Source organism: Silene latifolia, chromosome Y, assembly GCF_048544455.1.
Source record: "Silene latifolia isolate original U9 population chromosome Y, ASM4854445v1, whole genome shotgun sequence".
NCBI classification, from domain to species: Eukaryota; Viridiplantae; Streptophyta; class Magnoliopsida; order Caryophyllales; family Caryophyllaceae; genus Silene; species Silene latifolia.
The window spans coordinates 357,827,160-357,854,465 of NC_133538.1; the positions used below are offsets into that span (position 1 = coordinate 357,827,160).

General features: G+C 38.3%; 1 protein-coding gene and 1 non-coding gene across 2 annotated transcripts; one reads left to right on the plus strand and one right to left on the minus strand.

The window, feature by feature from the left end:
• The first annotated feature begins 4,453 nt into the window (after nucleotides 1-4,453).
• On the plus strand, nucleotides 4,454-4,560 carry LOC141637097 (small nucleolar RNA R71). The gene has a single exon (XR_012541659.1). It is a non-coding gene; the product is annotated as a small nucleolar RNA R71 (small nucleolar RNA).
• Nucleotides 4,561-15,931: 11,371 nt separating this feature from the next.
• Nucleotides 15,932-24,543, minus strand: LOC141631689 (protein FAR-RED IMPAIRED RESPONSE 1-like). The gene is made up of 4 exons (XM_074444327.1): nucleotides 24,147-24,543; nucleotides 23,740-23,894; nucleotides 16,739-16,818; nucleotides 15,932-16,049 (listed from the first exon to the last, which is right to left on the minus strand). The coding sequence occupies exons 1-4, from the start codon at nucleotides 24,541-24,543 to the stop codon at nucleotides 15,932-15,934; spliced, it is 750 nt and encodes a 249-aa protein (XP_074300428.1).
• Between the last annotated feature and the right edge of the window lie 2,763 nt (nucleotides 24,544-27,306).

Here is a 27,306-nt window from a genome sequence, read left to right on the forward strand (position 1 = left end):
CCTTGCCTAGCTAAATGAAGGAGAGGTGGATATTGGGCTAAGTAAGCATCTTCCCGATCTTTAAAAGCTTGCTTGTGCATCTCTTGCATAAGAAGAGTAATATAATCTTTGCTTGCTTCAACACCTTCGGGTTTGAACTCTTGGTACTTGAAAGGATAGGGTGGTGTGACAATGGAAGAGGAGGGCATTTCAATTTCATTCCTTTGTTGTCGGATAATGTATTCGGCCTCTTTTGAGAGGGGAAGGAGATAGTTGGTCCGATAGACACTTAAACGACAAATCTTCAAAGGCAAATTAAAAGATCTAGCCTCACTAGTGAGCCACCCATACTTGGTGTCAAGAGGGTTATGAGAGACCCACTTGTATTTGTTTATCATAGTATCCAAATCAATGAGATGACCACCCTTTTTCGCCACATACTTGCTATCCTTGTTGAAGTTTGGATCAAAGTATTTAGACAAAAGAGTGACTAGACCTCCATTCACAATAACGGTAGTGCCTTGCTTCCCACAATCAACATTTAGCCATCTATCCACCAAAAGCCTTAGAGAGTTGAAAGGCTTGGTGAATTCCCTTCCAATGTTTAAGGCCGACTAAAGAAGAACAAAATCGAGCTTGGTAAAGTGGTTGGTGTCTTTTCTTTCAATGATGGTGTTCCCTATGACCTTGTGCCATACTCTAATGCCTGGATGGTGGACTAATAGAGCGCGACTAGCATGATAGTTCTCAAATTTCCTTCCGGAAATCGCCTCCCAAAGAGGAGCGGGGTCATACTTGCCAACATTCTTGAAATAACTAGGTGAATCATCAAGACCCAAAGCTTTACTCATTTCTTCAAAGGAGATGTGCCTACTAACATTAGCTAGGCGGAACTCAATGTTTTCCATGGTCTCTACCTTTGTAACTTTCAAAGAACTCAAGAATTCTAAGGTAAGGGAGGGGTATGTTAATTCTTTTGTTGTAAACAATTTTTCCAACCCCATGGCTTTAAAGAAGGCTCTAGTTTGCTCAAGGACACCCAACTTATCTAAGGCATCTTCACAAATAAACTTGGTGGATAGAAAGGATTTTCTAGCAAACTTGGCAAAAGTTTCCCTATGGGATTTGGAAATGAAAATTACCTCCGGATAGTTCGAAAGTTGAGCAATTTCCGGAGTAGTAGATGTTGTTGCTTCCAAGGGAGGTTGTTCTTGTTGCACTTCCAAGTTTGAGCTAGCTACCACCATAGCCAATGAGGCTTTCTTTGCTTGAAGACTCTTTTGTCTTGTTGAGAGTGCCTTTGCCTTTAGTGCCTTTGTTGCTCCTTTTCTCCTTGCCATTGATGCTTGAACCAAGAAAAGAGTGAAAATCTTCAATTTCCAAGTGTACCCAAATCGATTTTAAGGTGAAAGGCTTTGCCTTTATAAATTCAAAAATCGACTCAAAGGTTGAAGATTTGTGCTTGGTTTGACTTTTGTTGAAAGAGGAGTGATTAATTTTTGTTAGAAGGATGTTTTGATTTGATTTTGATGAATGTGGTTGAGGAAATCTTGTTTTTGTGATGGAGAGGATGAGGGTTTTGAATTTTGGGGTTTATAGGTAGTGTTTTGAATGAAGGAATAAAGAAATGAATGTGGGAGGGGGTTTATAAAAGACCCGAAAATTTTGAAATGCAGGGGGAAGACGGGCGGCTTTCCTTCGGGACGCCCGGATTCTGTCTGTTCTGGGGTTGGGAAATCCTCGCCTAAAGACGGGCGTCTTTGAGCAAAGACGCTCAGATTGTTCAGCTGCGGGACGGGCGTCTTTCAGTGAAGACGGGCGGATACCTTTCAAGGGATTTTTCTTGTTTTTCTCAGCCAAAAAGACGGGCGTCTTTCTGAGGACGGGCGGATTCTTTTGCAGGACTCCCGGATTCGTTAACAGTCCCAAAATTTCAAAAATTCAGCTCATGAAGGAGGCGGATTCGGACCAAGACGCCCGGGTTGCCTGATGACGGGCGGGTTCTCTTGAAAACACTCGGATTCTGCCCCTTTTACCCGGATTCAGTTCCATCCGTGTACTTGCATATCCCGTGTCATTTTTTATTCTTCAAAATCTCGTGTTCTTCATTGTGGGGGCACTACTAAAGCATGGATAGCCTAGGCAATTGCTATCCCCACACTAAACTAAAGCACTACACATCAATTGAAATCATTAGTCCCTCCCTTACTTCTCTCAAAAATGATAATTACCTTGATCAAGGCACAAAAATCCAAAAATGGCAAAAATGTAATATAAGAATTAAAATGCGAGTTAGGGGGTTAGAAATATTTACAAATGGTGGTTTAGGGAGGACTCCACCAAACTCTCATCCTTAGTGAGATGTCATGGGGGCATGTCCAAGGTGTTGTTGATGTTGCTCAACACCTTGAAGAAGTAATCAAAAGCTTGTTCATTGTCATGATAAAGATCTTCAATAGATCATTGCCCTTGTTGTCGGTCTTAATCGATAGCATTACCAATATAGGGATTGAAAATCCCTTTAAATTCATCGTCCCAAAGACCACACACTTCATCTACTTGATCACTAAAGATCTCTTGAGTTGATAGAGACAACTCTCCCATTTTCTAGTCTTGGCCAATGAGGCCATCTTCTTCATTGCTTGACTTTGGTGAGCTTTTTAAGCTCTCTTTGTTACAATTCACTTGCTCTTTGAATGGATCATCTTCAATTTTCTGCTTCCATTGGAGTTCCTACTTCTTCCTATCATCCTTCCGGCTATAATGATCAATCATAAAACATGGTTCATGCAAACGGGGAGCTCTCATGGTCTTGTCAAGATTGAAAGTTATACTCTCATCTCCCACTTCTAGAGTGAGCTCACCATGTTTCACATCAATCACCGCACCCGCGGTGTGTAAGAAAGGTCTTCCTAGAATGATTGGAATGTTGGAATCTTCTTCCATATCAACAATGACAAAGTCCACCGGGATGAAAAATTTCCCAATTCGTACGGGAACATCTTCCCATATCCCTAATGGTGTCTTCGTCGATCTATCGGCTATTTGGAGTGTGATATTGGTGCTTTTAAGCTCTCCCATCCCTAACCTTTTACTCACCGAGTACGGCATAACACTCACACTAGCCCCTAGATCACGTAAGGCTTTGTTGATCGTGGTGTCGCCAATGGTACACGGTATTGAGAAGCTTCCCGGATCCTTGAGTTTTGGAGGTGAACTCCCTTGAAGTATTGCACTACTCACCTTAGTGAAGGTGATAGTCTCAAGCTTCCGGATCGACTTCTTCTTTGTGAGGATGTCTTTCGTGTATTTCGCATAGGCCGGCACGTGATTGATTAATTCCGTGAAAGGAATTGAGACTTCCAAATTCTTCACAATTTCCATAAATTTTCCAAGTTGGTCATCAAATTTGGGCTTGGCTTGACGACTTGGAAAAGGAAGTCTAATCACAATGGGCTCCTTCTCCTTGACTTTGTCTTCATTTTTCTTTGAAATTTCTTCTTTTGATGGTTCTCCATCCTTGGAGTTTTGCACAATTTCTTCCTTGTCACTAGCTTCCACAACTTCATCCTCAACTTGCTTCTTCGGTGCTTCATACCTTGTACCACTTCTCAAGTGAATGGCACTAACCGTTTCATGTCTTGGGGGATTACTTTGAGGTGGTAATTGCCCTTTTTGTCTTTGTGAGCTTGAAGATGCTAGTTGAGTCAATTGGGTTTCCAACATTTTGGTGTGAGCTAGGATATTGTTGATGGTGGTTTCCTTTGCTTGACTATCCTTTTGCATTTGAGTGAAAAACTCTTGTTGATTCTTTTGCATTTAAAGGACCGCTTTTTGAACATCAAAACCTTGGTCATTTTGTTCATTGTATGGAGATTGATTTTGGTAACCTTGGTTTTGGTTGTAAAAGGGTCTTTGATTTTGGTTTCTCATGGGAGGTGGGGTGTATGTTGTTTGAGGGTTTTGAACATTTTGGCTTTTGTATGAGAGATTTGGATAGAATTTGGTGTTTTCATTGTAATAGTTGGAATAAGGGGTACCACTCTTGTATGCTTGGAAAGCATTTACTTGTTCATTTGTTCTTCTACATTCACTTGGGTCATGTCCCAAAGTTCCACAATTCTCACATATCCCACTTGGGACTGATGAAGATGCCGTCATGGCATTAACATGATGCTTTGGTGATTTTGAGGCTTCTTCAAGTCTAGCCAGAGCCTTTTCAAACTTCAAATTGATGGTATCAATGTGAGCACTAAGTTGAGCACCCAATTGAGTAACGGAGTCATGCTTTCCTCCTCTAGTAGCCTTGTGAGGTCTACTATATTGGGATTTATGGACCGCCATTTCCTCAATTTTGTTCCAAGTTTGATTGTCATCAACTTCGGTGAACATTCCATTTGATCCCATGTTGAGAATGTCCCTTGAATATTCATATAGACCGTTCCAAAATTGTTATACCAAGAACCACTCGCTAAGTCCATGGTGAGGACATGAGCGACAAATTCCTTTGAACCGCTCCCAAGCTTCATACAAAGATTCTTCATCCCTTTGCTTAAAACCCGTAATTTGAGCTCTTAGCATGTTAGTCTTTTCCGGTGGATAGAACATTTTGTAGAAAGCTAGAGCCAACTTCTTCCAAGAATAAATTCCGAGAGTGGCCTTATCAAGTCCCTTCAACCATTGTTTCGCGGTGCCAATTAGAGAAAAAGGAAATAAGACCCATCGAATTTGGTCTTGAGTTACACCGGTTTGAGAAATCGCATCACAGTAGTCACAAAAGGACTCCATATGAGAGTGAGGGTCTTCACTAGGCATCCCCCCAAATTGGTTTCTTTCGACTAATTGGATAAATGCGGATTTGGCAATAAAATTTCCGGTTAGATGTTGTGGTGTGGGAGTACCATTGGGTAAATTCTCCTCGGTGGGTACGGAATGTGATGAAAACTTAGGCATTGTGGGTTGATTTTGTGTTGTATTTTGTGTTGGGTTATCCTCACCTTCTCTTGCAAAAGAGTTGATGAACTCAATAGTTGGTTGAATGCCTACAACCTCACCAATACCTCTCAAATTTCTCCTAGCAAGTCTTCTATTGGTTGTCAAAGTTCTTTCAACTTCACGATCAAAAGGTAACAAATCACCTTGTGACCTTCTAGACATGCAAAATATCAAACAACTCAAAAATAATTAGAACAAACCTTGAGGAGTTTTACTTCCCCAAGGCAAAGAAAGACACAACTAATAAAAATATAAGAAAATCTAAATCAAGTTAACACCGTCCCCGGCAACGGCGCCATTTTTGGTCGGACTAAAATCTTTTCGGTAACTTGTCGTTAGGAGCACCTAGACCAAAACACAATTTATAGCTTCACAAACAACTCTACAATTAGTAAAGAGGCAAGTAAAGGTCGGATCCCAAGGGACGGGAATTGAGATGAGATTTCTATTGCAACTAGCGGTGTGTTAGGGGTGTCACAATTTGGGTTAATGTAGAAGGTCACTAAACTAAATAGCAATAAAAGTAAACAAGCAAGATGAATTAAAAAGGGTTGTAAACAATTGATAAAATGCACTAGGGTATCATGGGGTCATAGGGGATTCATGGGAATTGATCATACAAACATGTTCTCAAATTATAAGCAAGCAATTATTGTTGTGATGGATTGAGTTGGGTTATATCTTACAATCCTAGGAAAGTTTGGGTCCCGGAGCCGAATCGATTAGATTGTACAACACCTACAAGTCGATTTAGTCTTCCCTACTCAACAACATGCATGGTCTAATGAGACTCGAGTTGGTTTATGTCTTACAAGTCTCATTGAAAAGATAGGTGATGGGTAAAAAATGCAAGGATTCATAGGCTCGCATTTCATCAAACATAACATGTGCATGAGTTAAGATCATAACAAGCAAGCAAATAAACAATGAAAGCATATTAATTTAAGCATGAATCATTCCCCATGTTGGTTTCCCCTAATTACCCATTAACCCTAGCTATGGAACTACTCACTCATTATCATGTTGAACATGCTAGCAAGGTTGCCAATCATACCAACAAAGTGAAACATGATGAATAAATGAAAGTAATTAGCAATAATTAAAAAGGGATTAAGAGAATTATACCTACTAATGATTCCAATAATAAAGCAAAGAATAAAAGAAGTACTTGATGCTTGATTGAGAGGTTGTCAATCTCCCAATAATAACCCAAATAATCTTCAATTACCCAAAATAAAGGATGAACAAAAGAGAGATTAAGGAAATAAAACTTGTATTAAAACTTGATTAATTGTTGATTCCAAAATTAAAGAGAGATTTGATTGATATTAACTATACTATAGATTGCTAAGAAGAACATGCTCTTCTAATTAGACTAATGGGGTATTTATAGTGGGGATTAGGTGTAGGAATTAGGGTTAACTAAGGGCTTAAATGACGATTAAGTCCCTACTTAAGGAAACGCCGGTATTTTTGGAAGGATGGGCATCTTTCTTGAACCTTGAAGAAACGAAGTTGTGCTGCCTTGGAATCCGTGCGTCTTAGGCTCGGGACAGCCGGATTCGAGAGTCTCTGCCCGGGCATCTTCTGGGGTTGCTGCCCGGGCGTCTTGGAGTGAAGACGCACGGATTGTGAAGGTGGAGGACGGGCGTCTTCAGGACAATTCGCACGGATTGCTGGACAGTCACATTTCTTCTTCTTTTCTTCCCTTTTCTTCATAAAATCCTTGGGGATTTCCTCGGGGATGCAAGGATCTTTTCTCATCATTGCCCATCTACTATAGTATGTACAAAGGCCTTCTAATCTTGTCTCTCCTTGATGCTTGGTCATTGAATTCAATCAATTTAGTCTCGTTTTGCCATCAAAATGCAAGGTTTGCACTCCTTTCCTACCAAGGACACAAAATCTCAAAGAATATGCAAAACAAAGAACTAAAGACAATAAATGACCCAAATATGCACTAAAAAGCATGGGAACAAGGCTAATTCGGGGACTAAATATGCTCTAATTATGGTCACATCAACCCCTCCAACCAACATGGACACATCCCTATACAACTTGACACATGACACCGACTCCCCATAAGGTATAAACACATCATCTTTTATAAGCTCAAACTCCCCCAAACCCATATACAAAGCATGGCCTCTAGACACAAAAGAGTGTGTTGCTCCAGAGTCAAACAAAACAAAAGACGGTGTATTATGAACAAGAAAGGTACCGGTAACTACATGAGCATCATTCTCAGCTTCCTGCTTGCCCATCATGAAGAGCTTCCCGCTGCTTTTGTGACCTCCACCCTGGACCGAGGTGTTAGAAGTACTCGGCTTAGCTGCCGAGTTCTGAGGCGTACTGTTGTTCGGGCGCTGATAAGATCCTCCATTATTGCAGTTGAAGCCGCCATTATTGTTCTGCCCTCCACGGTTACCCCACGACCTAGATAGCCTGTTGCTAGCAAAACTCTGACTCTGACCCTTTGAGAAACTTCCTTGATAAGCTCCCGAGGCTCCTCCAGCTCTGGTACTAGTATAGTCATACCTCTTGTGGCCTAATCCCCCACAGTTGAAGCAAGTAAGATTGGAGTTATCACTAACACTCCGTCCCACCCCTACCCTATGGTCGCGATCCTCCAAAGAACCCAGCTCCTCCAGAAAAAGCCCTTGACTGGCCAAAGTTGCCCTTCTTGTGGCCCGACTGGTTGCTACTCCCACTCTCTACTTTCCTCTTCTCAGTAGCGGTTCTCTCCATAGCTTTCTTGGATAGGTCCACTAACCTCTCCACTTGCCCAGCCCTCAAGTACATATCCTTCAGATAAGTGATAACCCCAGCTGGTAACCTGTTCATGATCTTGGGTGCCAATCCCCTCTCGAAACGGAGAGCTAAACCACGCTGCCCTAGCTGCATGTCCTCAGCATAACGTGACAACTCAAGGAACCGGTGATAGTACTCTATGACCGTCATATCATCAGTCATGGTAAAGGACTCGAACTCGGATCTCATCTTCTTACGGATGTGTTCCCGCACAAACTGTTCCCTCATAGCGCTCTTCAAACCCGACCATGGTATAGCACCGAGCCCCTCATCCTTGTAGTAAGCTTTGGCATCTTCTTTTACATTCTGCCACCACACTGCAGCCTCACCCCTCAGGTAGTACACTACCTACTCAACAGATACCTCCAGCGGACACTTCACCACTTCAAGGAGACTCTCTATCTCACGGTGCCAGTTATCGAGCAGCTTAGGTTCCCCGGTGCCCTCATAAGTTGATGGGTTGAAGCGGGCGATGATAGTGCTCAGGTGGGTAGCATCCACCGGTTTCTCAGCCGCCTTACCCATATTCTTAAGAGCTTCAAGGAGTGCATCCTGCTGCTCGATCATACAAGCTACCTCATTTGTGGTCATCTCGGATGCTTGAACATACACAGCAGACCTTTTTGGCGGCATTTTGAGCTGGTAAGAAGTAAGGAAATGTAAGCACAAAGCGTACGACTCAAAATAAACATGACCTTCCGCCGAAGAAGCACTCGGCCGAGTATGGTGAGATACTCGGTCGAGTATGGATTACTCGGTCGAGTATCACTAATACTCGGTCGAGTAGTCCACTCCAGTAGCCAACGTCAGAAACACAGAAAACATACTCGGTCGAGTATGTATGATACTCGGTCGAGTATGCTCTACTCGGTTGAGTATGATCTACTAATCGGTCGAGTAGTCACAACCAGAAGCTACTGCTTCGTACACCTCAAACAACACTCAGTCGAGTGCCTGGTTACTCTGCCGAGTACCCCCTACTCGATCGAGTACCCGACCTGCTCGGCCGAGTCATGCCAAAAACGAGTTACTACTACCATAAACATACTTTACATATGCTTTTCTACCAAGCTATATACGATATGTCACTACCCTTTTTGAAAGCCACATTATAAACACTTAACATCCCAACATACTCCATGCACAAGATTCAAGTTACAAGTACCACACACACACATGACTCGACATACAAGAGTTTTCCCCCATGTGACCAGCTTGAGATTGTAAGGGCCTTAATGTGACTTTGGGATGTCTCCCAAGTCTTTGCGGTAGCTCCAAACAACTCTCCCCGGGTTCATTTTATTTAGACTCCCTAAGTTCATTGGGTTCATTAGTTTTATGTGCCAGAATCGTCGCTCTGATACCACTTTGTGACACCCCCACATACCAAGGTACCTTACCAGGACCACCCTAGTATGAGAGACCGTCACCATCTCGGTTGCCCGAGGTCAGCATATCAAAGTTAAAAATCCAAACACAATTATTAAAGTATAAATGATTAAAGTTTACATGTTCTCCAAAACCAAAACCAAAGTACAACTGTGAAAGTTAACAACTAGAAATTAAAGCTAAGTCTCTTGACGGCGGAAGCTAGACACGAGTGATGACTCCCCATGACTGCCCCATAGCTAGAGAACTTCATCACCTGTTACAATCTGGTCACCATCCCCGAATGGATCACCACGGATTTTATAAAACAACAACGGGGTCAGTTACTGAATAATAAAAGTAAGACAAGTACAAAAGGCAACCATCTGATCATCATCCACCTCCAAACTCCCGATTTCACATAGTAACCGACTACACACCGAGGTGTGTACCCCTGCCAGATTACCCATCGCAACAGGTAATCCTCGCCGCCAGTGGGGGACCGCAGCCAATCCCCACCCAAGCCCCGCTCATCAACGAGCGATAACCTTGTTCATTAATGTGCACATCCCTTTCTGTGGAGGGTTCCACAGAGGGCAAAACTAGGGCGTGAAGCCACTCCCACAAGTGACTCCCCTCAACAACCATCACCACAACCATACCAACACCAACGCTCCAACAATGATCAGCAGAGAATCAATCGTACATATACAACACAATCTCAAATTAATTAAACAGGAACTGAGTAGGGAAACCCTACTTTAGAACAACTGCAAAGAGACATAAGCAAGGCAATCTAGAAAAGCTCCTCTACGAATTATTCACCTATCAACAATCACAAAAACTCCAATTACCACATGCATCACCCTTTTCCCCCAATTCATAAATCATAGCAAACCCTAAAAGATAATCAAAGAACTAATGAAAATCAAGGTCTTACCGACACCGATGATAGAATGAAAGATGAACAAACTTGCTAACAATCACGCACTAGGGAGAGATTTGGATAGGATTTGAGCGTCGTTGAAATGTTTAGGTTTTGTAAAAAGTGATTAGACACTGATTAACGCGTTTTATATAACTCTAATTATCTCTAAATTAAACCGCGGAAATAACACCCGTCAGACCGGATACTCGGTCGAGTATAGAGTATCCTCGGCCGAGTACCGTCTACTCGGTCAAGTATTCCACATAATCGGCCGAGTATTCCTGGGAAATAAACTGTCTAGGATACACTACAGCCCTTACTCGGCCGAGTAGGCCATATTCGGCCAAGTACAAGCTTAGGAAATCCGTAGTATTACAGCCTGAATTTCATTTGACCTTTTATTCCACTGCAGAGCTAAATGAGGCATTTCGGGGGGTTCCAGGTGAGGATTTTGGAACTCGTGATATGGGAGGCCCTTCAAAACCAGCGTTCCTGCGGCTGGTGGTGAAATATATGTCCCCCGGAGTAATCTGGACCACCACCGCTTCTTATTTTATTCAAGTAAGCACATGCAGTGCATGGATGTGGTCCTTGAGAATCTTGGTTGTACCATTAATTGTGGGGTACCCATGCCCGATCAGGACTTTATTATGGCAGATCTGCAGCGCAATAAAAATTTATTCAGCACTGTTTTTAGTGTGAGGAAAGATGTCCTAGAATACGTTTTTAACAGATCATAATCTTTTTTAAAAGGGTGATTCTATTAACTTCGATGTCAAACATAGTAATACTGGGAGCGTTCTGGAGCAGTCTATAAGTCGATGTATACATTTTTGCCTAATAAAGGGTTTTTTTGTAGGGAACAATTGGCAGTATTTACCGACTTTTTTCGTGTCACGGGAAGACATGTTAACCCTCGAACCTGGATAGGAAGTTATGTCTTATGTTATTGATTGTTGGTGCTTACTAATCAATACAACGATGTATGACCAAACTGTAACAGTTGCATCCTCTCGGTTTTTCTTTGGGCTTAGTCACACCGTACGTGTCCTATCCTCACTCAATTCCATTTGTATAGTTTTCACTTTAATTGTAACGTAAGTGTGTAACTTTAATAGCACTGCCCTTCGTTTGAACAGAGTGATGCCCTGGATATTTGGAACGCCAAGAAGAAGGGAATAGTTCTTGACAGAAGAGATGACATCTGGTCTGGGTGGGATGCTTAGATTCAATCCTGTGTGTCTCTATTTCAACTTCATTTTGATATGGTAAGTGTAAATGTGATCATATGGAAAGTGTAAATGTGATTAAATAGAAAGTGTAAATGAGATCATATGGAAAGTGTAAATGTGATTAAATAGAAAGTGTAAATGTGATCATATGGAAACTGTAAATATGATTAAATAGAAAGTGTAAATGTGACTAAAGAGTAAGTGTAAATGTTATCATATGGAAAGTGTAAATGTTCTGGAAAGTGTAAAGGTGATTAAATAGAAAGTGTAAATGTGATTAAATAGAAAATGTAAATGTGATGATATGGATAGTGTAAATGTTATAATATGGAAAGTGTAATTGTGATGATATAGATAGTGTAAATGTGATCACATGCAAAGTCTAAATGTGATTAAATAGAAAGTGTAAATGTGATTAAATAGAATGTGTAAATGTGATGATATGAATAGTGTAAATGTTATATTATTAAAAGTGTAAATGTGATGATATGGAAAGTGTAAATGTGATGATAGAGATAATGTAAATGTGATCATATGCAAAGTGTAAATGTGAAATATTGTGAAGTGTAACTGTTATAGCTTTGTTCTCATATACTCCAGGTCTTCATCCCGATTTAAACTGGCAATAATGATCATTACCGTTGTGCTTGCATAAACTTCGCATCTGAGCAGATAGAGTATCTGGACAACCGTTCTTACGATGATGATTTTGAAAAGCTTCCATATTTTGGAATTGCGCGTCTTGCGGTAATAACAATAAACAGTATTCATAAATTAACTTTAGTGTATATGTATTCTGGAAATGTAAATGTTGTATTTAAATTGACTATTTTTTTTTTACCTTTACAGTGTGATCTAATGGACAAGTTTCTGGAGTCTAAAGGGATTGCCAAAGGTTCAAAGTCGGCGGGTTTAATTTTGTCAATGTAGAATTTAAATGGCAAGGTACGGGTTATTCGAGGTTTGACTGCGGAATTTACATGATGATATACATGTTGCTTTTCTGTGGGAAACCTTTTTTACTGCGCCGTAGGGTGAGGGACATTATTAACCTCATCCGGGCTGAAGTTGTCTCGATCCTTGTCCTGAGTGACCTTAATAAAGTGAGGGAAGACGTGCGGCAAAGTATATCCCAATTCAAGGAAACGCATGCTCATGTTCTGAATTCGGGCTCGAATGCTGCTCAGAACCAGAATATGGACGATGAGGAAGATATTACTTACATTAAGCGGCCCCATATCTCAAACCCACCCCATAACCATGAATAAGGAAGCCCCGTGGTCATACCTGTAGTCATACCTGTGGAAGGGAGCCCTGTGGTCATACCTCCACCCGTGCAGTCTTTAGGAAGCCAACCCATGTCAGCCGTGAGGAGCCACCCTCGGGGCGGGGGGATGGTCTGGGATGCTCACTCGGTTGTGGGGCTGCTGGTACTCAAACTCTTGTTGTCTCCACCTTCTTACGGAACAATCAAGCTTTGGTCAGGGTGTATGATCGTATCGAAAGCATGCGGTGGACTATTGCTTCTTAGATGACCACAACTTTGAAAATACATTAGTATCTCTCAAATTGTTAAAACGTGTTCAATTAATTACGATATTGTATTTTTAATCAAATTCTATATTTAATTGATTACTATACGTGGGTTTCACTGCAGCGAATCAATATCTTGGTTCAGTAGGCATGCTGCGCTATGCCGGTCAGACATCATGTCCATGCTTCCTGAGGTTGTTATGTCGCCAGTTGTGATTGAGTCCTGGGCTATGTTGCTAAACCACATGGAGTAGGCTGAATACTTACTTCCATGGATGGCCTTCTTTAGGTTACGTCATATGGTAGCCCCCCCCCCCCCCAAGCCTAAAAGTCATACATTAATTTCCTGGTTATTATGTAGTCTCAGTCACTTCTGTGAATAGGAGTGAATCATGCAGTTGTTGGATATACCTGAACCAGGTTCACAGTCTAATACCATTAATGATCGGTTGTACCTAATTTGCGATACCTTCATCCGGGACTGTGATAAAACTTTCAACTTGAATGCTGATTTTATCTTCACACCTGTCAACATTGGTGGGCACTTTTAATGCGTATGTCTAAATTTCAGAGCGCAGACGGTCGATCTCCTTGACTACCAACCTCATCCCAATTGGGACCAGTCTTAAATGTGCAAAGTTACTCGTCTAGTTGTAAGTCTGATGCCAATAAATCACATTCGAATAGGATGAACAATATATTGTTTATTTAATTTTACGTGCTTTTATTGCAGGCATCAGCTATGAGCGATTATTTAGATGCCAGAACCGTCGAAAGGGGATACCACATTACTAGATTTAAGATTCAGCAAATCCCGTTCAGGCGGCAAATACCCCTTCCTAACATAACAGAATCTGGGATATTCTGTATGATGTATATGCTGATGTATGAGGGTGAACCATTTGAGCATCCAGACTAGGAGAGGAAGAGGAATCGACGGTACTTGGTAGTCGAGTTGGTGGCGACCCTTGTACTAGCTGACATAAATATCAACAGAGACATTCTTATGGCGAAGGTGAACAAGTTTATAGCTTGAAAAGATGAATTATGGGGGAAGTTACAAAACAAGCTCAAAGTGAAGAATGGTTTGGGGAAAAAATAAACCATTTATGGACATGTTATCGTTTTTGTTTTTTTTTGTGGTAACAAACTATTCGTATTTTGGTGTAAATGTTGAAGCCAATGTCTGTAATGTTATCGGTCTTTTGTGGACATGTCAATCAGTTGTTATGATAATTTACAATCAATTGAAATTGATTTTTAGTTTCATTTAGATGAAAGTGTTATTGAAAGCATAAATGTGGTCAGATAGGAAGTGTAAATGTGATTAATTGGGAAGTATGAATGATATAACTCTGGAAGTGTAAATCTGTCATACATATGAAAGTGTTATTGAATGTGTGAGGAAAGGTTAGATGTGATTACATCGTAAGTATAAATGTGACGATATTCAAAGTCTAAATGTGTCATTCACATGAAAGTTTCATTTAAAGTTAAATGTGGTCAGATGGGAAGGTGTAAATGTGATGAAATGGGAAGTATAAATGTTATCACACTAAAAGTGTAAATGTGTCATTCACATAAAAGTTTCATTGAAAGTTAAATTTGGTCAGATGGGAAAGTTTAAATGTGATGAAATGGGAAGTGTAAATGTGATGAAATGGGAAGTGTAATGTGATGAAATGGGAAGTGTAAATGTTATCACACTGAAAGTGTAAATGTGACATTCACATGAAAATTTCATTGAAAGTTAAATGTGTTCATATGGGAAAGTGTAAATGTGATAAAATGGGAAGTGTAAATGTTATCACACTGAAAGTGTAAATGTGTCATTCACATGAAAGTTTCATTGAAAGTTAAATGTGGTCAGATAGGAAAGTGTAAATGTGATGAAATGGGAAGTGTAAATGTTAGCACATTGAAAGTGTAATTGTGTCATACACATGAAAGTTTCATTGAATGTGTAAGGAAGGGTTAGATTTGATTTAATCATAAGTATAAATGTTACTTCAAATAACATTGTCAATTCAAATATGTTCATGCAACACAATGTTTGGAAATCCAATAAAATAGAGACATTTTGGTCTTATGACAGTGTAACTCTGACGCTTTCACTGGGTAACTTTGTTACTCAAAGTTACACCAACAGTAGTTGAAAGTGACGCTGCCATGAGACCAATTCCTAATCCCTCATTCCAGTGATAGCACATCAAAGTTTAAAGTTACACATTCAAAATATAAAAACTGCATTATCACTGTTGTGACTTCTATTGTTCTTGTGATTCCAGCTCTTCCTCCTCCGCTCTTTCATCTTCTTCTTGGTCAGACGACCCCTCGCACAATGGTGTGTGTTCTGAAAAGGGGTTAGGGCAGTTCCACTTGTCGTGATTTGTCATTCTCTTGCAATTCTTACACTTGCGTTTGGGTTTTCTAGCCAAGGCCAGTGCTTTTGCTTTGGTTGACAACATTCTTTTACCGCTACCTTTGTTTTTTGAATTCTTAGGTGGGATAATCGTCACCACCTCACTGGCCGTACAATGCAAAATTTTCTCCATTTGTTGATTTTTATTCAACACGTCCCCTAACGATGATAGATTATCCTTAAATCCCCTAATTATAGCGGAAAAGCTTTCAACATCAGTCACACCTTTGCCTTGAAGGACACTACAAAGAAAAGGTTCCATAGCGACGGAAAACTCCGTCGCAAATATGCCAATCCCGTCGCGAAAACAGAACTTGCGACGAAATTGCGACGGATTTATTCCGTCGCTTTATTTCGTCGCAAAATTTAGTTTTGCGACGGGAATTTCGTTGCACAGGAAAATCTGCGACGGATCAAAGCGTCGCAGAAAACCGTCGCAAAAGATGGACTTGCGACGGAATTTTCGTCGCAGTTCACTGTTCATGGGAGGCCACGTAGGCACAGTAGTCAACCATAAAGTCAATATTTGCGACGGAAATTCCGTTGCAGAACACTGTTCATACAGGCCACGTGGGCACAGTAGTCAACCATAAAGTCAATATTTGCGATGGAAATTCCGTCGCAGAACACTGTTCATGTAAGGCCACGTGTCCCCAAAGTCAACTAGAAAGTCAACATTTGCGACGGAAAATCCGTCGCAGGGCAGAATGAACCAGGGGGTTTACAGCGCTTTTCCAGCTCCCCCATTGCTTTGGAACCAATTACATATACTCCCGGTTTCCTACAAACATACAAAAAATCCAGCAATTGATAAATTCACAACTCGTTCAAGACGAGATTTCCAAACAACGTCTTCGCATTAACTTAAAATAAAAGGTTTACAACCGTTTAGTACAATAATTGTTCAACAAAGAAAGCTAAATAAGTCCATAAACTATGGGGTAGGAGTGATAACTACTAATCAACTAACAACTACTAATCAATACACGGGAGTAGGAGTAGGCCTAGCGTGAGATACACCTCCGGGGTTACAAGTTTGAGTGGTAAAACCTTGTTGGCTCAAGAACTCCTCTATTGCCGCAAGCCTTTGAGATTTTTCGGCCTCGACTTGCTTAAGTCGGGCATTCTCTTTTGCGACTCTACCAACAAAACCCGGAGTATGGGGAGTAGAAAAGAGGTTACCAGTCGAGCGGCGGTGGTGCTCCCAAATTTGTGGTGCTGCATTTCCCGCGCCAAGTACTCTACCTTTCTTATCAAATCCTCCATGTTCTTCAATATAAATCTCATTATCATCGATGTTCTCGACCCCTTGAATCTGAAGCTGAGTTTTCTTTGAGATGATTTTACCCTATATCAATAAAAAAACAAAAGATTAGATACCATCTACTAAATAATCATGATTGAAAAAATGAGTTAAAAAATAAATAATTATAGTAACTTACGAAGAGTTGACCAGTTTTTTTGGATAACCATCCTTTTGTGCTATGCTTCTTTGTCTTCTCCAACAACTGCAAAGCGTACGGAATTTTTCCTTTCCCATATTTATCAACCTACAATTTTGATACTTGTTAAATATAATTACTAACTTTAAATAAAGTTAAAGAAAAAAAAAAGGTAATAAATTAAAAAAGGAAGTGAAGAAATTACCATTGAGTCCATATATTGCAATGTGTTTTTTCGACCCATTAGGTGAGTACCCAACGCCTTCCCTTTCTCGTCACTTCCCGACCTACGGTTGGCCGAATTCTGCTCCGATCTTCCCGTGAAACTAGGATCTTCAAGTGGTCTATTCTTCAATTGACGGTGCAACTCAACACTAATCCAATCCGGCTTTTCATGCTCTTCCTTATGATAAGCTCGATAAATCATATGTCTTTGAAACGGTCTTCATGGCATCTTCCCAAGCCTTCTTAACCCTTGCCTTGTCGCGGGGATCGTAACTAACACGCCACTATTCAATAAACAATAAAGTTAGAAAATAAACTTCATTGTAAATAAATATAAAATAAATGAATAAAATACCTAATATTAAATTAAATGACAATTGCTAATACCTCAAACCAATTCCACCAATCCTTCTTTAGAGTAGATGACGCCGATTTCCAATTAGGAGCATGTTCTTTGTAGTTGCATCCAATATTATTCGATATCAAGTTCACAACGGATTCATCACTATACCTGAAAAAAAAATGACAATATAATAAATATATATTTATATATATATATATATATATATATATATATATATATATATATATATATATATATATATATCGTTATAAAAATAATTAATTACGAAAAAATAACATACTTACCAAACGCCATCTTGCTCAAGAGAATCGAGATGAATTTTGTCAATCGGCACATTTTGTTGTTCTTGTTGATGAGTCACCGTATTTCTTCATTCTCGTTTTCATGTCCTTGGTTTCCTGCATTACTATTACTACCATGTCTTTGTCTCCTCGACGCCATAGAAACCAACTAAATTCTTCAACATTGTTAGAAATCAAATAATAGCAACAAAATAAAATATTAAATAATAGCAACAAAGTAAGAAATTGGCAAAGTAAGAAATCAAATAATCAAATAATAGCAACAAAATAAGAAATTGGCAAAGTAATAAATCAAATAATCAAATAATAGCAACAAAATAAGAAATTGGCAAAGTAAGAAATCAAATAATCAAATAATAGCAACCAAATAAGAAATTGGCAAAGTAAGAAATCAAATAATCAAATAATAGCAACAAAGTAAGAAATTGGCAAAGTAAGAAATCAAATAATCAAATAATAGCAACCAAATAAGAAATTGGCAAAGTAAGAAATCAAAAGTAAGATTGAATAAAAAGTAAGATTGAATGAAAACAAACTAGATTTCATTAAATTAAGCCATACGGCATCTACAACTAATAGTACCAACAAAGTAATAAGATTGAAAGAAAGGGTACAAAACATCTACAACTAATATAAATCCTAGTCATCATCATCATCATCATCATCACTTAAATTAGTGTTTTCCTTGCGTTCAAAAAGCGAATCTAAAAAATCCTCATCATCATCTTCTTCTAAATACTTCTTCAAAGCCTCATCTCCTAACTCTTCCTCATCTTCCTCCTCATGCATATCATCATTCTGTACTTGCATTTCATCTCCTTGCATTTTTTCTTGTTCCTCCTCTACATTTTCATTCTCATCTTCCATTTCAATTATTGCCAATGTTGTATCACCATTATTAACATCTTCTTGAAAGATAGATTCATCAGTAGGAGCATCAACTTGTGATCTTGCCTTTATTTTAAATAATGCTGACCACTGATCTTTATCTCTTTTGATATTTGGATAAGGAGCATAGCAAACTTGTTCCACTTGATATGCTAACACAAATGGGTCATATTTTGGAAATTTTTTGCTCCGATTAACATCCACAAGTTTATATTCCTTATGTACTTGCATTCCTCTTTCTGAGTTATCTATCCAATTACATTTGAATAAAATAACGTTGTAAGGGTTTTTCTCCAAAGATAAGACAACTCAACAACTTCATTTAGGGTTCCATAGTAGTCAGCTCCTTCAGTCGAACTCACACACACTCCATTGTTAATTGTCGACTTTTCCAAATCTTTCCCATCTATGAAAGCTCGAAATTTGTATCCATTGATGGAATAACGCTTCCATGTTATTACTTTTCTTGAAGGTCCATTTGCTAAGGCAACTACAACTGGATATTTTAAATTATTTACCTAGAATTAATGATAATGAACCAATTATTTACCAAATAATAATATAATTTAAATAAGCATTATAGAATATATATATTATTTACTTACTTGACCTCTATGCCAGTCAGGGAATTTTGTTTCAAATTTGTTCCAAATATCCTCGGCCATAGAAACCTCAGGATATTCTCTTTTGATGTAATCCTCAAATAACCTATTCAAAAATGCCGAATTAAGTTTTGAATTAATTTTTGCATGTTTTACTTGAAACAACATTTAAAATTAAAATTTTTTTCACCTACCTTTCCATACGTTTCAACTCATCAGAATCACAATTAGATAAAACATAGAGGTGCGCACGTTCATATTCGTTATCTTCCAAAAATCTTTCACGACATTTTCCAGAAGTAGTGCCCTCATGATCTCGAAATAGCTCGGGCAAGGTAGAATACTTCGCCTTTTTCTGACCTATATCAAGGTCTTTTGCCTTTGTGTCTATATGATCTTCAAAGTAAAAAGAACAAAAATTTGCTACTTCTTCAAGCAAATATGCGTTGCATAATGACCCTTGAACACGAGCTTTATTTCCAATTTTTTTTCAAATGATTCAAGAACCTACAAAAAAATTGGTTAAGAATGAATGAAATTAAGTAATAACCTTAAAAGGCTTCGTAAAAGATATTGATATTACCTCTCAAAAGGATACATCCACCTATATTGCACAGGACCACCCACTTTCACTTCATATGGCAAATGAATTGGCAGATGTTCCATTGAGTTAAAAAATGAAGGTGGAAGTATTTTTTCCAATTTGCAGATTATCTCGACAATATTTTTCTTGAGACTTGTTATTTTTTCAATTTGTACTGATGAAGTGCACAAGTCTCTGAAAAATTGACTAATCACAGTTATGGCATTCCACTCATTTTTAGGGAGAAGGTGCCTTAAAGCAACCGGCAGTAAACGCTCCATAAACACATGACTTTAATGGCTTTTCAAGCCATGTAGCTTTAACTCATTCATATCGACACATCTTCTCAAATCTGAAGCATAGTCGTCTGGAAACTTTAAGTTACATATCCAATCACACAACACTTTCTTCTGCTCTTTTTTCAAAATGACTGAATCCACCTTTCGCGACCTTGAACAAAGTTGTAACATGTCTTTTGTGCATTTGGGTTCAAGGTTATCTTGTCTTTTCTATCCATCACCGTGTGAATTAGTTGTTCGAAAAAAATTTTCTCAATATGCATGACATCAAGGTTATGTCGAATTAGTAGTGTGCTCCAATATGGAAGCTCCCAAAAAATACTTTGTTTCCACCACCCAATTCGTTTCGCTTTAACCATTCTCAATTCATGGTCAGATGCATCCACGATTTTTGGTAAATCTTTCACACATTGCCACACTTGTTCGCCCGATAACCTCGTTCCAAAGAACATCGTTTCTATTCTTCCTTTTCGAAAGTGGACCTTATCCTTGCGAAAAGTATGATCTGTGTCTAAATATTGTCTATGACAATCAAACCAACTCCATTTTCTCGCTATCTTTGAAGCCAAGTCGATTTAGTCTCTTTTTTCGTACAACATGGACATGCATTCTCACCAGCAGTTGACCAACCAGATAACATGCCATAAGCAGGAAAGTCGTTGATCGTCCATAGGAGTGCGGCTCTTAAGTCGAAGTTTTGTTTCCTAGGCACGTCATATGTAAACAATCCCGTGTCCCACAATTGCTTTAACTCGTGAATTAGAGGCTGTAAATAGACGTCAAGGTTTTGTTTGGGACTCTTTAGTCCATGAATAGTTAATGTTAAGAACATAAATTGTCTTTTCATGCATAGCCATGGTGGTAAATTGTAAGGTGTAAGCATCACCGGCCAGCTTGAATACAAGTTCCCGAATGGCCCAAAAGCCGAGAAACCATCGGTGCAAAGTCCAAGTCTAACATTCTGAGGCTCAGATGCAAAAGAAGGATGAAGAGGATCAAAATGTTTCCACGCCTCACTGTCACTTGGATGAGATATTGTCCTACTAACTCGGGGGTTTTCATAATGCCAACGCATTTGTTGCGCGAGGTTTTTTGTGGCATAAATTCGTTGTAAACGTGGCCCAATTGGGAAATAATTTAAGAAATTTTCGGGGACCCTTTTGCCATTTGCATTCTTTGCACTTTTGTACCTAGCTCTACCACATTTTCTACACATGTCAAGAAGAGCGTCGTCCATCCAAAAAAGCATACATCCATTAAAACATGCATCTATCTTTTCATGAGGAAGTTGAAGAGCTTTGAGAACATTTTTGGTTTCATAAAAGTTACGCATCAAAATATGATCTTGAGGAAGAAGGTCTCCCATGAGTGACCTGAAACCATATACACATTTAAGGGCTAAGTTGAATTCACATTTCAGAGTGACAAGCCTTGCAGCCGACTGTAGCAATGAGAGTCAACATCCCTCGTAGACAGTTTGCTCGGCACGTTTTAACATTTGAAAAAAGGCTAATACATTGGGATTTGGAGATTCATCAACCACCTCGGCATTAAGAGCTTCTTCCCTAATTTGATCAATGCTATCGCGCAACGCATCCTCTACCATATTCCTATAAGGATTGTCAGAGGGCATTGCCATTTCCTCTTCCTCAATGGGAAATTTCTCTCCGTGACACACCCAATCATAATAGTTGTCACAAAAACCCTTTAGACCACGGTGTTTTCGTACTTCTTGTTCAACTAAAAACTTTTTATTTTTGCACTTACTACATGGACACCTAATTTCTTCATTTCTAATGAATTCGTCTTGTTGCTTAACATAATCAATGAATTTATTAACCCCTATTACGAATTTCTTCCTTAATTTTTTATTGGAATCCAACCTTTCATACATCCAGTTTCGTTTTAATCTCTTCATTGCAAATCTACATCTATATTAGTAAATAAAAATTATTAATAAAAATGGTAAGAGCATTCATAAACCCATCTTTGAATCTTTCATACAACAACAACAACAACAACAACAACAACAACAACCACAACCTGCAAAAAAATACTTTAAGTATTGGGGTCCTTATCTCTCCAACCTAAACCCATCTTTGAATCTTTCATACCATTAGTAAATACCCAATTTTTTTTCTTGATTGTAAAGAGACAAAAATTCGGCAGCACTTCCTTACAGTTCTCCAAATACATTATTTAGAATGAATTTTCACTCTACATATGTATTCGGAGAACAATAAAGTAAATGTCAACCAAATTTTGTCTCATAACAATCAAGAAAAAAATTGAGTATTTACCACCTAAGTGGCATAAAAGATTCAAAGACAGTCCCAAAACGGGGACTATTCAAGAATTACACCAAATGTGTAATCCCTAAACGGGTACTAGGTCAAAAATATATTAACAATCACAACACAAGCATAAGATGAATTAATATTTGTAAAAAAAATACACATGACACAAATGTACACAACTTATCAAAACAAACTTAATAATTACTAATAAACCTTATAAAACCAAGCAAAATTAGAGTAAGCATCCTAAAATTGGTTTAAACATCATAAATTGGCTTTTAACTAAACTAAATTAACTACCCTAATAATCCAAAATATCCTAATTGTCTTTTAATTAAACTAAATCATTTTAATAATCCTAAACTTAATTAAACTAAGCATTATAAAATTGATTTAAATATCCTAAATTGGCTTTTAACTAAATTAAACTACCCTAATAATCCTAAACATTCTAAATTGAATATTAATTAAACTAATTTATTTTAACAATCCTAAACTTAATTAAACTAAGTATTATAAAATTGATTTAAACATCCTAAATTGGCTTTTAACTAAATTTCACTATCCTAATAATACTAAACATTCTAAATTGGCTTTCAACTAAACTAAACAATCCTAAACATCCTAAATTGGCTTTCAACTAAACTAAACAATCCTAATAATATTAAGCATCCTAAACTAATCATAATTAATCAAAACAATAACCATAAACCCTAATTAATCAAAATAGTAAAATAAATTAAACAAACCTTATATTAATTAAGAGAAGGAGACAAGGGGAGGGAGCGGCGGTGGTAGGCAGCAATCGGCGGCGGCGGCGGCGGCAACACGGTGGCGGCAGAAAAAAAGGGAAAGGGGAAACGAGAAGAAAGGGGAAAGAAGAAGAAAGGGGAAAAGGGAAAGGAGAAATGAGTAATAGGAGGAGTGATTTGGGGAGTAGGGTGGTGGTAGGAGCGGTGGTGGTGGGATCGAGGGAGACGGGTTTTAGGGAATTTTTGGGTAAATAATTGAAGAGTGATAATGAAGGAGAAGGATTCCGCTACTACCCGTATAAAGAAAGCCTGCGACGGACTTTCTGTCGCAAAAATAAAATAATAATAAATCCTGCGACGGAATTTTCGCCGCAGGCATAAAATAATATTATTTTTCCAGCGTGTTAAGAGTTGTACAGGTGGACACTAAAAAATGTCTGCGACGGAAATTCCGTCGCAGGAAAAGTATTATTTTAATGCAGCGACAAAATTTCCGTCGCAGGATTTATTATTATTTTAATATAGCGACGGAAATTCCGTCGCAGACCTTCCCGCCATGTCAGAAAATTTGGCGGTCTGGGAAAATAGGCTGCAACGGAAAGTCCGTCGCAGGATCCTTCGCAGGTTTAAATTTGCTACGGGTTAATATTCCGTCGCAACGTGTCCGTCGCATCGAAACGTTTTTTTTTGTAGTGGGAGCCCTACGGTCTGATGAACCTCTGACCACATTATTGACATTGCAATTTGTTTTCCATCTATGATTTCCATGTTGTCTGTCCCTTCACCATTACAATTGAACATCCTTAATCGAAGACACTCTTTCGTCCATCTTTTTACAACATAATCGTCTGGTATAGTCTTCATCCCATTTGCTGAAAAAATCCATATTATATGGTGGCATAGGATGTCAGTTCTTTCAAACATTATACAACTACAGCTTGTTTTACGTGTGCCTGAGTCATCAGTAAAGGCTATCATGTAAGTGTGAATGTTACAAATAGTGTAAGTGTAAATGTGTTTGTATTGAAGTATATGTAAAATGTAAGTGAAAATGTCATTACATGTAAATGTCTAATGTAAATGTAAATGTAAATGACAGCAAGTAATTAGTAATCCTTAATTACCTGGACTGTATGCAACTTCAAAATTCTTTCCCCTCGACGAATTTTTGACAGTAGTTACCTCTAGCTCGTCTCTCTGAGTGAAACCTCCGATTCTACATGTATCAATTGAGTATATGGCCTCTTCCTTGAAGGTGTTGAAAGTTGAATAGGTGTACACCTTTACACCATGACTCTCTAACGCCGTATGTGTTGATGTCTTCGGGGACGAGTGCTTATCATTGTTGTCAAGCTGCTTTTGTGTATGTCTTTGTTGGTCCATAGCACTCTCAAAACGTGTCCAAAACTCAACCAATGTTCCAGACTTATGCTCAAACCTCTTAAAAAAGCTATTTTTGCTCTCTGATGTTTGAGTCGTCCCCATAACAGACGCTATCTGTAAGTCTCTGCAATGTGCCATCACCCACTATCCCCTTAAAGCATACGTGTCCGCAAACCAATAATTGGCACCAAGACCATGTGCTTCAATAATTTGCTCCCAGATAGCATCAAATTCTGCCGCTTCAAGCTCCTCGTCCCATATAATTTCATTAAGTTTCCCCATGAAGTCAGAATAATCACTCCTAGACACACCAAACTTACTGGGCACTTTAATCATAATATGCCACATACAAAACTGATGTCGCGCTGTCTTGAAAACAAGAGGGAAATATTTGATAATACCCGGGTCCTGATCTGTAATTATGTATTTGGGTTCCTTCCCCCCCCCCCCCCCCATTGCATGTAAAAACCAGTTGAAAACCCAATTAAATGACTCATAATCTTTCCTTACAATTAGAGCCCCACAGAACGTCACTGATCGTCTATGGTGATCCACACCGGTGAACGGTGTGAAAACCATAGAATACTTATTTATGGAGTAAGTTGGGTGGAATGACACTGCATCACCAAATATCTTGTAGTTCTCTCAGGCAGTACTGTCCGCCCATATAGGCCTACGTAGGCTGACATTATCATCAATATCGTAGTCAAAGTAGAAACCTATTCTTGTTTCAGTCATTTCCTTAAAATGGCCTACGAACAACTGACCATCACGTTCATGAATGAAACATTTAACATCCCTATGGAAGTTCTTAAAATCATTTAAACTTGCTCCAATGTTTTTGAAACCATTCACGTGTTCTTTGCAGATTTTGTAGGTCCTTGTTGCTCCTATCTTCAGCTCTTAATTAATAACATATATGACATATATAACAAGAATGGATTTATTGAATTAGTATTGACAATGATGATATATTACTAACCCTTGAGTTCAAAACGATTATCATCTTGTGATAATCTATTATGTTGCACGACAATTTCTGGAACTCTCTGTCCTTATGTGAGATAAGCTCGTGATTGTGACCCTCGTGGAATTGGTCAATTAATAGAACACCATTATTCATATATAGTCTTATCCTCGCTTTACACCCCACTCTAGTGACTCTGGTCTTCCTCTGTGAATTCTCTCCAATTAGTCCGTCACTATGTTCTTTATTAGGCGCCTTGTGAGCGAAACCTTCTCGATTGCAAACAACAAGCTTTGACTTTATCTCTCCCCCACGCCACTTTTTCATTGCGTATCTACGCACATCAAACCCACAAGCAATAGCGTATATCTTATAAAATGTTAATGCGTCCTCAATCCCCTCAAACTCTTGCCTGATGTACGGTGTAAACCTCTTTTCAGCCTCCTTGCACAATTCCTGCCTGTCAGGCTGCACTCCATTTTTGTTAAGTGAATCTGTAAATAGGACATGTCAAAACAGTTCACAGAGTGTAAATGTTAAATGCAAGTGCAAGCGTAAATATTTTAAGATATGAAGTGTAAGTGTAAATGTCATCAGATATGAAGTGTAAGTGTGGATGTTTTAAAACAATCCATTTATCTGAGAGTGTAAATGTAAAGAGAAGTAAAGTGTAAATGTCTAATGGAAGTGTAAATGTTTTCAGATACGAAGTGTAAGTGTGAATGTTTTTAAAAAATCCATTTATCTGAGAGTGTAAATGTAAAGAGAAGGAAAGTGTAAATGTCAAATGCAAGTGTAAATGTTTTCAGATATGAAGTATAAGTCTGAATATTTTTAAACAATCCATTTATCTGAGAGTGTAAATGTAAAGAGAAGCAAAGTGTAAATGTCAGATGCAAGTGTAAATGTTTTCAGATATGAAGTGTAAGTGTGATTGCTGGCAGAAGTGGAAGTGTAAATGTCATCAGATATGAAGTGTAAGTGTGAATGTTGAGTACAAGTATTAGTGTAAGCGTAGATGTGTAAGTGTAAATGTCAAAGGTAAGTGTAAATGTCCCAGATATGATGTGTAAGTGTGATCGTGGAAGTGTAAATGTCCAAAAATGGAAATGTAAATGTAAATCTCCCAAAGTCTAAGTGTAAATGTCATCAGAATATATTATAAGTGTGATGTTCTAAAAGTGTAAATGAGCAATATCAGTGTAAATGTCAATAGATTTGAAGTATAAATGTGATGGTCTGGCAACAATTATTAATTTTTTAAATACTTCATTAACAATGTAAATGTAAATGTAAATCTCCCAAAGTCTAAGTGTAAATGTCATCAGAAATATAGTATAAGTGTGATGTTCTAAAAGTGTAAATGAGAAATATCAGTGTAAATGTCAAAAGATGTGAAGTATAAATGTGATGGTCTGGCAACAATTATTAATTTTTTAAATACTTCATTAACAATGTAAGTGTAAATGATGTCAGATTTGAATTTTGATTGTGATGGCCTTTAATTTGCATAGTCTAATACGTACAATTTTGATTATGAAAAATAATCAGAAGTGAAAACTAGAACAATCAAAATTAAGTTTCATATAAAAACTCAAAACTGAAACAATGAGACCTCATTTTCATACGTTGTCAGAACTGAAACAATGAGACAGTGTAAATGTAAATGTTAAGATAAGGACAGTGTAAATGTGATGGTCTGAAAGTGTAAATGTAAACGTTGTCAGATAAGGACAATCAAAATTAAGTTTCATATGAAAACTCGATACTCAAAACTGAAATCTAATCTTCATTCAAAACTCAGCATAAAATTTCAAATGTGCAACAGTGATATTATTTGTACAATCTTAAAATATTATTTGTACGATCTCAAAACACATAACAAACATTAAACGGAAAATATTATTTCTACAATCTTCATATGAAAATGGTGA

Coding starts and splice junctions, on each gene's coding strand:
- LOC141631689 (XM_074444327.1), bottom strand. CDS start 24,543: ATGGCACATTGCAGAGACTTACAGATAGCGTCTGTTATGGGGACGACT. Junction 16,819..23,739: donor TGTCAATAATGTGGTCAGAG/GTTCATCAGACC, acceptor TCAAAATTGTAG/GTTGATAAATATGGGAAAGG. Junction 16,050..16,738: donor AAGCATAGCACAAAAGGATG/GTTATCCAAAAA, acceptor GTATGTTTGTAG/GAAACCGGGAGTATATGTAA.